Raw genomic sequence first — 14,684 nt, 5'->3', positions numbered from 1 at the left:
TCCCATATGGCTTTATGTACATCTAGCTGAGTGCTTCTAAATGCTACATAGTATTCCAACGACTTCATCTATTATCTATTATTCACCCATGTTCTCAGATATGGACACCTAGGTCACTTCCAGTTCCCTACTATCACAAATAATGCTGGGGTGAATATACTTGTGTATGTCTCTTTACAGACCACACAAGAATTTCTTTCTGTTATTTACTCAGAAATGTAATCCTGGGGTCATGGGGTGGTATGCATCCTATTTTTACTACTTTCCAGAATAGCTACACCAACTTGCACCTTCACCTACCATTCACAAGAGTTTCTGTCACCCTGCACTCTAGACAGCACTTGGTGTTGCACATCCAACAGTTGCCCTCCTCATGTGTGTGTAAAAGTTATCATGCCCTAATTTGCACACCTGTGATGACTAGTGAGTTTGAACACCTCTACATAGGTATGTTAGCTGTTTCAGCTTTGCCTTTGTACATTGTCTGTTTTATGGATTTAAAAAATAAAGATGCTTCATTACTCCAATGAATAATACAATAGCTTTTATTTCACTACTCTAAGAAACTAGGGATAAAGTTTAATTGTTGTTGCTGCTGCTATTGTCTTAAATACTAGACAACACTTTAAAATACATAATGAGCCCCCAAATCACTAATTTGTACAACTGTGTTCAAGAAAACACTTCACATTTAATCTATTTTTATTATGTGGGTGTTTGCAAAATTCTGTACAAAACATGTTTCTTATCTTTCTAGACTCCTGTTTCCTCAAGGTCAATGATTTGACTCATAGTCTTTCATCATACCTAAAAGAAAGTAAGTAAACTCTCATTTAAAAAATTATTCACCAAGTTGTTTTTACATTAAAACATAAGTTCAGTCTCTTTAAAAACTGTCAAAACTACATTTAAAATAAAGTTTCCACCTTTTTTAAAATAAAGTTTCCACCTTAAATGGATTTTAAATGCAGAACCTTAAATGGACTTCCAATGGAGGATTTTTTATGTCCCTCTTGATATTAATTTTTATTTATTTAAGTTTATTCTTGTTTTATTCTGGCTTTGGCAATTTGGGATTTTGTCTCATTTTGTTTTGTAACACATTGGAAGTATTGGTCTAGGAATCTAAATGCTAATTACTGTTCTAATCTCAGGCCCCCACTAATTTTCTGTTTGACCTGGGATAAGTCACTGATACTTGGGACTTGTTTTCTTATCTGAAAGATAAGGACGTGGACTGTCTGACCTCCGCTCCAGCCAGGAGATTCTGGAATTCTGTTCACATCTTTAGAACTCAGACCTTGGGTATTACAGAGTCAATCTAATTTGATTTTTTTCAATATGGATTGTGTTGTAGTCAGTAATAACTACATTATTCACATGAGCTAGTCATTTATTTGTAACCAACAATGAAATAGTATAGATATAACATTCAGAGATTTAGCATTCTTCTTTCAAACTCTAATCAATTCTGATGACACTCAGGTTGAGTTTATACACCTTTCTCAGCCCCAAATTCAGCAAATATAAATGTAGATAAATCAACCTCACTGGGTTAGCATCAAACGAGAATGCATGTAAAGTGCCTGATACAAGTCACAGTTTAACAAATGTTAAATGTTAAATGTTGCTATTATTTTAATGTCATTTTCATTTTATATTTTATGCTGTGTCCCTTTAAAAGTAAATATTGAATCACATTTCTTCTCCTACTCAATCTTGCCTTCAAGCATCAAACAGATTAAAATATTGCAAATGCATCATTCCAAACTTTTTTTACTTAGTCTTAAAACTAGCCACATTTAGCTACTTGGCATAATATGTTTTGTGTTGTAAGTTAATGATACTTCATTTTAATCTAATACCTAGAATAACCAGTGAATAGAATCTAAATAGTGCTCACTATGTTTTATTTTACTTAAACACTAACAAAGAAGTAATTGGAGAACACTCAACTTTGGTGGCCCTATTTTGCCACGTTTAGAATAACATTTTCCTTATGGTCTTTTTTTCAGTCTGTCCTAAGTGGGCAAAGCTGCGGAAAAACCACACTGAGAAGAAATCAGTCCTAATGCTGATCATCTGCAGCTCCGCCGTCCGAGCCCTGGAGCTCATTAGGTTGGAAGGTTCACCTATTACTCGTAAATGTTTTCTGAATAACCAATCTGTGCTGAACTGATGTGTTCTGTGTGCTGGAGATGGACTACACAGCGTGAACCAAACAGAGTCCGCTGTCTTGTAGAACTCTTTGTGCGGAACACAGACAATAAAAAATCAATATACATTATAATGTCAGGTAGCGATAAGTTATATAAGGAAAAGTACAGCATGACAAAGGGATAGAAGTGAATGGGGGCTTCTTTTAAAAGAGTGGTCCCAGAAAGCTTATCCACAGAGAAGACATTTGAGCAGAGCCTTAAACAAAGTGAAGGAGAAAGCCAAGCAGATATGTAAGAGCACTCCAGGCAGAGGGGACAGTTAGGACGATCTGAATAATCATTCTAAAGGATCGCTTTGGCTGCTGTGTGGGGAACACACGTTGCAGAGGGCCATGTGAAAACAGAGATCATAGGAGCAATAACCAGTCAGAAGAAAAAATAGAAGGAAGATCTAATTTAAAATAAGAAAAGAAAGAACACCAAGAAATAAACTTACCAAAGTCTGTATAAAGGAAATACAAAGCCTGTATACTGTACAAGAAGCGATGCAGAAGACCTTGAACAAACAAAAAGCCATACTGGATTCTTGAATAATCTGACTCAATGTTGTGAAGATTGTTTTACCTAGGATAATCTACAAGTTCCACAGATTCCCAAAGAGGCTCAAAAAGAATTATTTTTATACTAAACTGTATCTAAGTTCATATGAGAAGAAATAGGTCCTCGGGAAAATTCTGAAAAAGATACTATGAGCAGATACTGTGCCTATAACATCAGATTTTTAAAAAATATATTACAAAGTCTTAATAATTAAAACTGTATGGGACTAGCACATGCATGACAGACAGATCAGTGGAACAGATCTGAAGCTTCAGAAATAGACCCATATATATGAAAATGTAGCCTATGGCAAAGGTGACAAATCGGTAGGGAAAGATGGATTATTTAATACACTGTGCTGAACAAGTAGGCAGCCATCAGGAAACAAAGAGTTGGATTCATATCTCACTTCTTAGATCAAGATAAATTCCAAGTAGGAATGCCAAAATTTAAATGTGAAAATTAGGCTTTAAAGATAATTTGTCAGTGCTTTTACTATTTCTTTCATGTACTTTTCCCCTTACTGTAGTTGTGTAGAATCAACACAAAGGCCCCTGCTGGATCCCAGCGACACTCAGCCTTCAGAGAAGAGCCATCAGAGTAAAAGGGGATTTACTGAGACTCACCCTCTCCCACGGGTGGGCTCTGTGCCAGGTTTTGACACAAGATAAAGTAAGGGAAAATTTAAGTCCTGAAAAAGAGGAACTTTATCAAGTAGACTAAGGTGCAAATGTAGACACTCGGTAGTTATTCAGAATCTGTTTTTCTAAATGAACAAATCTGATCATAAATTTAGAAAAGTAGTCATTATTAAGCTTTGTTAATAGTCATTCAAACTCTCCATTTCCCATTAGGCACACACAAAAGTGATCTTTCAACTATTTCTGTTTTAAACATAATTGATATTCACGACTCCATCTGCTCCTGGGAAATTGTATTTGAAATCATAGGAGTTTACATAGACTTTTCAGTGTTTTAAAATCTACAACCACAAAACTTATTTCATATTCAAACACTAATGGCAAAGACATTGGCCTCAAGGTGGCCTCTTAAAAGCAAGTTGTCAAGTTGATTTGAATGTTCACTATACATAAATGCCTTTCTGAAGGGCATAAAAGCACTATGTTGTCGCACCTCATTTACCAATTCTCAGTGTTTTTCTGTGTCCCCAAGCAAATACTATGATCCATTTCTAGGTTAGGTGATTTGTAAAAGGTGATTTTTGAGCAAGCACAATGAGCCCTATTCATAAAGACCAATGGTGAATAATTCTGACTTTTGTAAGAATCTGCTCCCTTGAGAACCATGAGTTATGTTAAATATGTCCCCTAAATTGTCTTTCTACTTAACCTTGCCATGGAGAAAGCTTATGTATAAGTAAAAAATCAAGTGCAACAGAACTGTATAACGTGATTTACTGCTTGCGAACTCATAGATTCCTACTGGTCAATACTATTTCCCAAAACATAATAATAATATATAAAGGAAAGAAATACTCTTGAGCAGTTTTACCATAGTGGTTCTTGCCCCAAACATCAACTAAGAGATTTTATTATTTTATACCCATTTATATCCGAACATATCTACATATAAAATTTTAGGGAAAAGCTCACTCTGCAAAGTAAACAGAAGTAGGTTCCTCTGATGAAAGACATGAGCTGTCCTGCCACTCCCAGTCATCTCATCCCTGTCTCCCCCTCAACCACAAACAACTTTTGTACACACCCCTGGGCTCCACAGAGCACAGGCTGGCACCACTGCTGTAAGATACTGGTCTGGCCAAAAAGTTCGTTCCGTTTTTTCCATGTGAAGGCTCTAGCAGTGCTTTGTTGTCTTTAACTTCATTCAGAACAATTTTGTTAGATTGTATTGTGACAGTTGTCATATCCACAAGCATTTTTTTTAAAAATCAGCCCTGGCTGGTGTGGCTCAGTGGATTGAGTGCTAGCCTGCAAACCAAAGGGTCACCAGTTCAATTCCCAGTCAGGGAAAATGCCTGGGTTGCAGGCCAGATCCCCACTTGGAGGCTGTATGAGAAATGACTACACATTGATGTTTTTCTCCCTCTCTTTCTCCCTCACTCCCTCTCTCTAAAAATAAATAAAATATTTTTTAGAAAATAAATTTTAAAAAATTGGTGAATTTTTGTGTGGCCATTTAAATATTGAAATGGACGAAGTACACAACAGTTTCGGTGTATTATGCTTTATTATCTCAAGCAAGGTGAAAACACAACTGAAACATTTAAAAAAAGATTTGTGCAGTATATGGAGAAGGTGGGGTGACTGATTGAACATGTCAAAAGTGGTTTGCGAAGTTTTTGCTGTGGGGCTGTCTTGTGCATTGGAAGATGTTTAGCAGCAGCCCTGGCCTCTATCCACTAAAAGCCAATAGCAAGAGATAGCTGACATACTCAAAATATCCAAATCAATAAAGTTATTGGTAAAAATGAAAATTATATCTTTTATTTTACAGAAAAAAACTAAACGGACCTTTTGGCCAACCCAATCATTCTCACAACCAAATATTATATGACAAGTATACTGCAGAAGTTGAAAATAAATTCTCTGCCAGGGACCTGAAATACAGAAATTCTGTTTTGCAAGTAAAGTATAGGTCTGTTTCAATAATCCAGGGAAACTAAGTAAAGCCAACCTTAAGTGTGAGAGTGACAGGCCTAATTAAAAGGCTACCCCACTTCCAATTCAGAGATGGCTAACCTGAAAATCTCAGAATGTTTATGTGTGTGTACACATAAAATACAGGTACATATGTGCATATATACATACATAAATGCACATATTCTTTTGAATAAAGTAAGATATAATACTTAAGTTGTCAACATAGCCCAGAATGAGTGACTTTTTGTATGGATTAATCTATTCTTTTTCATTAGGTCAATGACATCATTCAGGGGAGACAGCAAAGTTATGAAATTATTTGCAAAACACATAAAGGTAAGCAAAGAGCCTGTGGTTCTTGGTGGGTGATGTTAGTGATCTTTATGGGCCATTTGTAGACCCCAGGTTTTCCCTGCAATCTCTACTTATCTCCTTGGCAAGCATTTTCTTTGGTGCCTCCTTACATAACATACTTAACCATTCTGCCTTTCTTTGCATTCCTGCCTCTGCACTCCCACCTCTCCCCACAACAAGCACTACTCTACTCCTCCATGCTCCAGGATTCCTCTACAGAAGCTGAGGTTTGACTCCTGGATTCTTTGAAGATCTACCAGTTTTCTTCTATCTTGATGTTAACCTTCTTTGCCCTAGAAGTTGACCCTAAATAAGGGTAGACCCTTTCACTGTTTAACTTTCTTAACTTTTAGATAAAATACTCAAAATTGGCCTATGATTAATTATACTTTCTAATGACTCTTTGAAATATATGGGAGAGGTACTTCCTCATACATCCAAGAAATGCTCTGGACACTAGCTTGATGTCCTGCAATGCAACTCAGTTCTGATATTATCTACCTAGAGACACATCAGATTTCACAGGTTAAGGGTTCAGCACTGCAAGACTGCATATACATCCCCAACCCCCAATTTCACGTGCCAGTAGCAAGCCCAGGCTGTTACCTATACTTCTGACCAACTCGTTATAAATCAAAGGTTCCTACCACCCCCTCCTTCAAATTCACTTAATTTGCTAAAGCAGCTCACAAAACTCAGGAAACATTTTACTTACTAGATCACCAGATTGTTATAAAAGCATGTAACTCGGGAACAGCCAGATGGAAGATGCACAGGGCAAGGTATGGTAAAGAGCATGAGCTTCCGTGCCCTCTCCAGGCGCAACACTCTCCCCAGTCTCCACGTGCTCACCAACACGGAACTTCTTCACACCCCTTCCTCTCCAATATTTTATGAAGGTTTCAATACATAGCCATGATTGATTAAATCACTGGCCATTGGCAGTTGATTCAACCTTCAGCCCCTCTCCTCTCCCTGGAGGTTGGGGGTGGGACTGAAAGTTCCAACCCTCTAATTACATGGTTGGTTCTCCTGGAATCAGCCCCCATCCTCCAGTGCTCCCAAAAGTCACCTCATTCAAATAACAAAAGACAGTTTTATCACTCTCAACACTTAGGAAATTGCAAGGGCTTGGGGAGTTGTGAGTCAGGAACTGTGGATGAAGGCCACATTTATATGAGAATAAATGGTAGCATGCCTCAGATCACACTTCTCTTTATTCTCTTCCATCTTGGAATAGGTCCAGGAGCAGGTAAAGTTGCTGGAGAAGCGTGCCGTGCACCTGGGTGTAGGAACTCCAGGGAGGATTAAAGAACTCGTTAAACAAGGTATGAAAAGAGCCAGTGATACTCTTCAGAGCTGGGAGTTTGCCTTATCCCCATGTGAGCTTTGGGATACCACATGTGTGATGTATGATGTGTGAAACCAGATCTCTGTGTTAATTCGGAAGTTGGAAACTCTGCTCTCAGTCTCTAGAGTCAGCCAGCAGGTGGAATAGGGAATGATAAGGACTGGGGCAAATGGCAGTACCTGTGCCCACCTGAATAAATTCAGGTTTCAACTGCTTCAAGCAGGTTAGTGGATCTACAGTTAATTCCATCAGTTTGCACCCTCTGGAATTTGTAGAACTGGATGTGTTGAGTATTTCCCCCTTACTTAATCGAGGCTTTGTTCTCCCAGACTCCCGTTCCACTTAAGAGCTGGTATTTAAACCATGTTGAAACAAAAATGCAGTTCCTGTGGATGAAATACTGGTATTCTAGAATATTTCTCTCAAATGCATTTTTCTTTTAGTGCTTTACCCAGAAAGTATTGTTCCAGACAACATCTACCTGCTAACCTGCTGATGATCTTATTACCTGTTATACCTGCCAGGCAGATTAAAGATTTCTTGTCATTACTCATTCCAAATTACTTATTTAATATAGTAATACAACATTGTTTTATAACTGACAGGAGCTATTCCATGTTTTTTAAAATATGTAGCAGTCATGTTTCCAGTACAGTAGCGTTTCTCTCCAGATAAAAGCTATTCAGTTATTGAACACACTGTATACAGAGCTTTTTACAATTACAAGTAACAAACTGGAGGCTTCAGATGAGGAAGGGAAACTAATATTTTTTGAGTTCTTATTTGTACTTAATGGTATTCTTGACACGCATACATTGATCTCCTTTATCATTCACATCATCCTTGCAGGCTGGCGTTCTTATTTCATAGGAGAGAAAACTAAAGCTCTCAAGGGTTAAGTGCCCCTTCCAAAGTCACTCAGTCTAGGCCTTTCTGGTTCCTGAGGCTTTCCTGGTCGGGTAGCTGCTGATCCCTTTGAAGAGATAAGTGCTCGTAGAATTAGACTGACAAAGGAGACAGTAAGGCCCAAGGGCCCAGTGAGCACTTTGAGGCTAGAGGAGTTGAAATGAGGGAGAGATTGATGAGGTTCCTGAATCTGCAGGGAAAGCTTTACAGAGGAAAGTTAGGTTTTTCTAGACTCCACACATAAGTGAGGTCATACAATATTCGTCTTCCTCTGTTTGATTTATTTCACTTAGTATAATGCCCTTAAGTTTCATCCATGTTGTTGCAAATGACAGGATTTCCTTTTTTTATGGCTGAATAATCTTTAAAGCATGGGGAGGATGGAGATAGGATTTTTGAGTTGTGCAGATGTGAGGAGAGCATTCAGGAGTGGGAGAACAGCTGGACCAGAGGAGGGCAGGCAGAGGTGTGTGTGTATCTGGAGAAGGCGGTAAGTAAGCAAACCTGTGTTGGGTTTAAGAGCCCCTGTTATGGACTCGGGCCTCCTGACCTAGATCCTGTGCCCAGCAACTTACCATACTGGCTCTGTGACCATGGCAAGCTCCTTAACCTTTCCAAACTTATTTCTCTATCCAAATGACAGAGATAATAATTGTACCTTTCTCAAAGGATTATTATGAAAATTGAATGCCAATAAAGAGCTCAGCACAGTGAGTGTTATACCTTAAGAATGCAACAAATATTAGTTGTTATTTGTATGAAAGAGACCGTCTTTCTCACTTGGAGACTTCGTGGGCTGTACTAGCCAGTGATTGAGCAGGAAAGAAAGGTTGTGGAGGAAGGACCTGCAACAGTAAGCTAAGGAGTTTGGATTTTTTTCTAATAGGTATGAGAATTCAGGTATCTTTTTTATTTATTATTTTTAGAGAGAGGGAAAAGAGAGGGGGAGAAACACTGATGTGCAAGAGATACATTGATCAGTTGCCTCACATACACCCCCTGCAGGACCTGGCCCACAACCCACACATGTGCCCTGATTGGGAATCAAACCGGTGACTTTTCAGTTCAGAGACTGACAATCCACTGAGCCACACCAGCGAGGGCAGAAGTTTGCATTTTCATCTTGTGAACATAAAAGTCGATGAAAATGAAAGAACAGATGAGATGTGCTCATAGTCCACCTGTGAGATACAGAATTGGCAGAGCTTGGCTGGGCCCCAGGGGAGGCCAGGGATGGACACCTGTCTCCCACGGGCTCCAGCCAAAGATTCGCCTCTCCCTTTCCTGGAGTACAGATGGTTTTTAGTGTTTCCCGGGCCCCCATGCAATGGGGGTCCTCTTCTTTGTATTTAAAAGAGAGGGAGGTGGGAAACCAAAGTTGTACAGATTATTGAAATTAGATTTCTGTGAGAACTCAATATGAAAGATTATTTCATTTAAGAAGTAGGAAAATAATTTAGGATACTAATAAAGATAATTTTTACTTCTGATTCTGGTTGAATGAATGGTATAATATGTATTAACCAGAGGTGATAGGCTACATACAAAGTGTTTAAAGAGAACAAATTCCAACACTCTACAAACTGAAAATCTAACAAAGCAAGACAAGGAGCACATAACTCATTGTGTGTAGCTATTTATGACTTAAGTTTTTATGTGTATCATATATCAAGAAGAGGTTCCAGATGTCAGATATCTCATGACATTGGGATCTGTACAATTATAGACAGAACTATACTGTTTTAATGTAATAATGAAGGGGATTTTTTTACCATAATGGCCTTTGAAAATGCAAAAAGATACAGAAAAGAAAATCATTCACTTTAGAGATAATATCTTGTTAGCTAATATTGAATATATGTCCATTTAGTCTTTTTCCTGGGCATTTCCTTTATTTTTGTAGGTAGGGCTCATACTGTATCATTACCTAGTGACCTCCCTTTGCCACACACTGTATCTCATGAGGACTTTCCTTGTCATGAAGTAGTTTCAGTTTTTATTTTTAATGGCTATATAATCTTCTATTATAAAGTTATGGTTTTTTCTCATTTCATTGAGCTATAATTGACATATAACATTGTATTAGTCTGAGATGTATGTCATAGTGATTCAATACATGTATATTTGCAAAATGATTACCACCACAACTTTAGTTAACACCAGTCACTTCACAGTTACATTTCTTTTCTTGTGATAATTGTTAAGATCTACTCTATTAACAACTTTCAAATATGCAGTTAATTATACCACCATGCTGTACATTACATCCCAGAACTTATTTTTTATCTTATAACTAGAAATTTTTGTCTTTTGACCACCTTCGCCTATTCCCCCTGCCCCCACCTCTGGCAAACATCAGTTTGTTCTCTGTATTTGTAAGTTTGGTTTTTCAAGACTCCACATATAAGTGAGGTCATACACTATTCGTCTTCCTCTGTTTGATTTATTTCACTTAGTATAATGCCCTTAAGGTTCATCCATGTCATTGCAAATGACAGGATTTCCTCTTTCTTTAACATTTTTTTAAGATTTTTATTTATTTCTTCTTAGAGAGGGAAGGGAGGGAGATAGAGAGAAACATCAATGTGCGGTTGCTGGGGGTCATGGCCTGCAACCCAGGCATGTACCCTGCCTGGGAATCGAACCTGCGACACTTTGCTTTGCAGCCCATGCTCAATCCACTGAGCTACACCAGCCAGGGCGGATTTCCCTTTTTTTATGGCTGAATAATATTCTATTCTATATGCTTGTCATTTTTTAAAGTCACTCACTCATTGATAGACAATATGATAGTTTTTATTTCTTGGCTATTGTAATAATGCCACAGTGAACACGGGGGTGCAGATATCTTTTCGAGGTAGTGATTTTATTTCCTTTGACTATATACCCAGAAGTGGTATTGCCAGATCTTATGGTAATAATCTTTTCAGTGTTTTGAGGAACTTCCATACTGTTTTCTATAGCAGCTGCACCAATTTACATCCTCACTAGCAGTGTACAAGGGTTTCCTTTTCTCTACATCCTTGCCAGCGCTTATTGTCTTTCATCTTTTTGATAACAGGTGGGAGGTGATGTCTCATTGTGGTACTGATTCACATTTCCCTGATTATTAATGATGTTGATCACTTTTTCCTGTACTTCTTCACCATTTGGATGTCTTCTTTGGAAAAATGTCTATTCAGTTCCTCTGCTCATTTTTAAATCAAAATTTTTTTTTTGCTATCGAGTTAGACAAGTTCTTTGTATATTTTGTATGTTAAAACCAAGTTAGACTTTTTTTTTTACAATTCTCTTATGCTAGAATATTTGGATTGTTTCTGATTTTTTGCTATTATAAATAATAATGCAGTGATCATCTTTGCAAGTAACTATGTTTAAATTTCTGCTATTTCTATTGGGATATATCATAGAAAATTATTCTATCAAGTGGGAAACATTTTAAAGCTTCTATTCTGTAATGCCTGGTTGCCTTCTAGAGAGGTTGTATGTTTGCTCTGCTACCAGCAGTGAATTATTTTTAAGGGAAGACTATCAACCCATTGTCATTCTTTATTATTTTTAATTTTTCAGAGAGCTTTATAGGAGGCATTGTAATCATAAGAACCATGAAAAATGCTTTTGGGCAGAGAGGAAAATATTGAAATATAATCACAGGGAAAAGGTGAAGGGAAGTGCTGTGGCTCTGTAAAGGAGGGCTTCAGTTGTATTTCCACACAACTGAAACACAGAACAGCTTGGGGCTGGGGCAGCTCATGGGCAATTAGAAGAGCTCACTGTGTCCAACTCTGAGGCCTCTGAGACTCAGACAATCCTGGAGGTCTCCCGGAGCCACATTCCATTATTTTCTCTAGACAGAAAGGACCACCGTGGAAGTGGAGTCCGTAAGCAGTTTAGCAGTCTCCCCAAAGGAGAGCAGCCTCCGCAGAGGATCCATCTGCCTCAACTTCCTTGTCTTCCTAAAATTTACCTCCCAGTCCTGTCCTCATCCTCTTGCCCACTCACCTCCTCAGTCACACAGACTCCAGTGGACTCAACTCCCCTGAAGGGCCGCTACCCCAAACTGCAGGAATCTTATCAAATCCCTGTCGGGAATGAGACATCACCCTCTGGGACTTCCTGGAGGCTCAGGATTGATTCTTTGCCAGTACTTGAGCACTCGACAAGCTTAGCAAGAGCGGCTTCTTTGCTGCTCTCAGAATTAGTGATAAGATTATAAGGAGAATAAGTGTCGTCTCAGAGCCACATTTGTTTTCTGTCGGGCAAGAGCAGCGTTTAATGAGCAAAGATTAGTTACCGGGGGAGAGGACAGCAAATGAAGCAAAAAACATCCAGGAGAACAAAAAAATCATTTTATTGAGCCTATGTCACAACATCTTTACTGCAGTAACTCTCTCCCTGTCTGTTTCAGGTGGCCTTAACTTGAACCCCTTAAAGTTTCTGATTTTTGACTGGAATTGGAGAGATCAGAAGTTGAGGAGGATGATGGACATTCCCGAGGTACCGTATAACCAGCAATTGCCTTTAATCTTTTTTTTTTTAATTTGAACTTGAGTTCAAACACCATAACAAAGCCTTTGACATGAGAAACCAGCACATCCTGGCCTTTGACAGTTACTTTTACGTAACAATTACAGCAGCTGTCTCACCCCTTACATACATGTCTGTCCTTTCCACGTGTTTTCTAGGAATCAGCTTCGTTCCTTCACTAAATGGCCGGTGGCTTCTTCCCCAGCTACCACATCTCTACTGGGCCTTTCAGAAACAGGAAGATCTGGAGGACAGGGCACATTTCCCTGTGCCTCACTTTAGAGTCACGATCACCTTGGCTTTTTATCCTTTTAAGTGTACTTGGAGGTGGGGACACAAATATGCCTCACGGCCCACATCTCTACATTCCCCTAAACCCACTTACTTAATTTAGAGGCTATTTTGATTTGGGGGCACAGGGAAATTTTTGACATTTTCAGTGGATTAAAACTGAATGCCTTTGTGGGCACAGCATTAGCTCATATATTTATGAAAGCAATTCATTATCATCACCGTGTGAAAAAATTCACTTGCCACCAACCATGTTATCGTGAGGTTAGTTTTTCAGGTAGCCAGTTGATTGTTTACAAGTAGCTGTTGCAGAGAAAAGGGCCCGTGCAGTAGCAGACACGACCGCCCATCAGCAGCCGGGAACAAATCACAGCAGTAACAGGAGAGGAGACTCAGAGTCACTCCTCCAGCCATGCTGAAGGCATTCGTTCAGTCTACAGTCCCAGAGTGACCACACCTGATTATAATTGATCAGCGAATTATATCAGATATCAGTTCACGTTAAGAGAGAATTTTCTGTTTCCTACCCACTTGCACGTGTGTGCACGCACTCTGTCCCCTGCGCTGACTGGTTTTGTAAAACTGGTTTAATCAATTTGATGTCCAGCACATGAGGCCATATTTGATTATTTCACTTTTAATATTAAATCTGAGTAATCCAACACTAGTTTTCTAATTACGATAATAAGGAGAAATAGTAACAAAAAAACGTTGTTGCCCATAGCTATTTTCATTATGTTGATGTTATTATCAGTTATCCTGTATCGAAATATTGTGTATAATCTGGACACTCTTTGGATATCTTTGTATGAGATTTCCTTGTATAAGGTTTTGTTCTGAGTGGCTGCACACAAAAGAGCACTTTAATGAAACTGATGCTTTGTATAATACCTCCTCCTTTATTTATCTGAATATTCCAACTCTGGGTAAAACATGGGTTAGGATTTTGTCATCCCTGACTCTGTCCATAACAGCTGCATAAATACCAGGGAGTCCAAATGGTTGAATTGATCCACCTAGACCATCTTTTCTTGATCTTAACCTTTTTTTTCTTTTCTCTCATTTAGATAAGAAAGGAGGTTTTTGAACTTCTGGAAACAGGAGTCCTCAATCTGTGCAAGTCAGAATCTTTGAAGCTGGGCCTTTTCTAAGTCTGTGTCCTCATGAGAATCCCCAGTTTTCATTGTGGGGTTTGCATCTCATTTAATGGCTCTGGCACACTGCATACACTCGGTGCATATCAGCTATTGTGTTCCTGTGTGAGCTGCATCACCACGTCGATTGCTGGGAATATTTGATGGGGATCCTTTGACCAAAATGAGCGTGTCCTCCTGGCTGATGTGGCTCAGTGGATTGAGTGCCAGTCTGCAAACCAAAGGGTCGCCAGTTGGATTCCCTCCCAGTCAGGGCACATGCCTGGGTTGTGGGCCAGGTCCCCAGTAGAGGGCACACAAGAGGCAACCACACAATGATGTTTCTCTCTTTCTCCCTCCCTCCTGTCTCTCTAAAAATAAATAAATAAATAAAATCTTTTTTAAAAAATGAGCGTGTCCTTTGCCAACTCCCTGCATAATAAAGTGTCACCAGCTTGTTTTCCTCTCACTGACTGGCCTCTGATGTGACTGCACAAGAGAAAGCAAAGAGCAAAGTGCTTTCCTTTGTGAGCCACAGTTTCAGCAGCTGCGAAACGGGAATGACATTTCACAGTACTGTTGAGGATTCCATCTGATGGGACTTGTGGAGCAGATCTGTCAGCTGCAAAGCCTGGTCCCAGCATGAAACTGGCAGCAGCAGTAGTGGGAAGAGCTGCAAGCGTGTGGCACTTTATAAACATAAAAGACAACACTATAACTACACCTGTCTTACTCATTTATT

General features: G+C 39.0%; 1 protein-coding gene across 1 annotated transcript in view; it reads left to right on the top strand.

The window, feature by feature from the left end:
- The window catches only part of CMSS1 (cms1 ribosomal small subunit homolog), a 382,714-nt gene extending 368,374 nt beyond the window's left edge, over nt 1–14,340 (top strand). The window contains exons 5-10 of the mRNA XM_028505249.2: nt 758–817; nt 2,016–2,118; nt 5,656–5,716; nt 6,975–7,062; nt 12,400–12,488; nt 13,877–14,340. Coding sequence (XP_028361050.1) covers nt 758–817; nt 2,016–2,118; nt 5,656–5,716; nt 6,975–7,062; nt 12,400–12,488; nt 13,877–13,960 — 485 coding nt within the window. The 3' untranslated portion in view covers nt 13,961–14,340. The remainder of the gene's footprint in view (nt 1–757; nt 818–2,015; nt 2,119–5,655; nt 5,717–6,974; nt 7,063–12,399; nt 12,489–13,876) is intronic.
- Nucleotides 14,341–14,684: the final 344 nt, after the last annotated feature.

This window comes from Phyllostomus discolor, chromosome 2, assembly GCF_004126475.2.
Source record: "Phyllostomus discolor isolate MPI-MPIP mPhyDis1 chromosome 2, mPhyDis1.pri.v3, whole genome shotgun sequence".
In the NCBI taxonomy this organism is placed as follows: domain Eukaryota; kingdom Metazoa; phylum Chordata; class Mammalia; order Chiroptera; family Phyllostomidae; genus Phyllostomus; species Phyllostomus discolor.
Note: the sequence above shows the minus strand (reverse complement) of the source record. Positions and strands in the feature narration are given on the sequence as shown.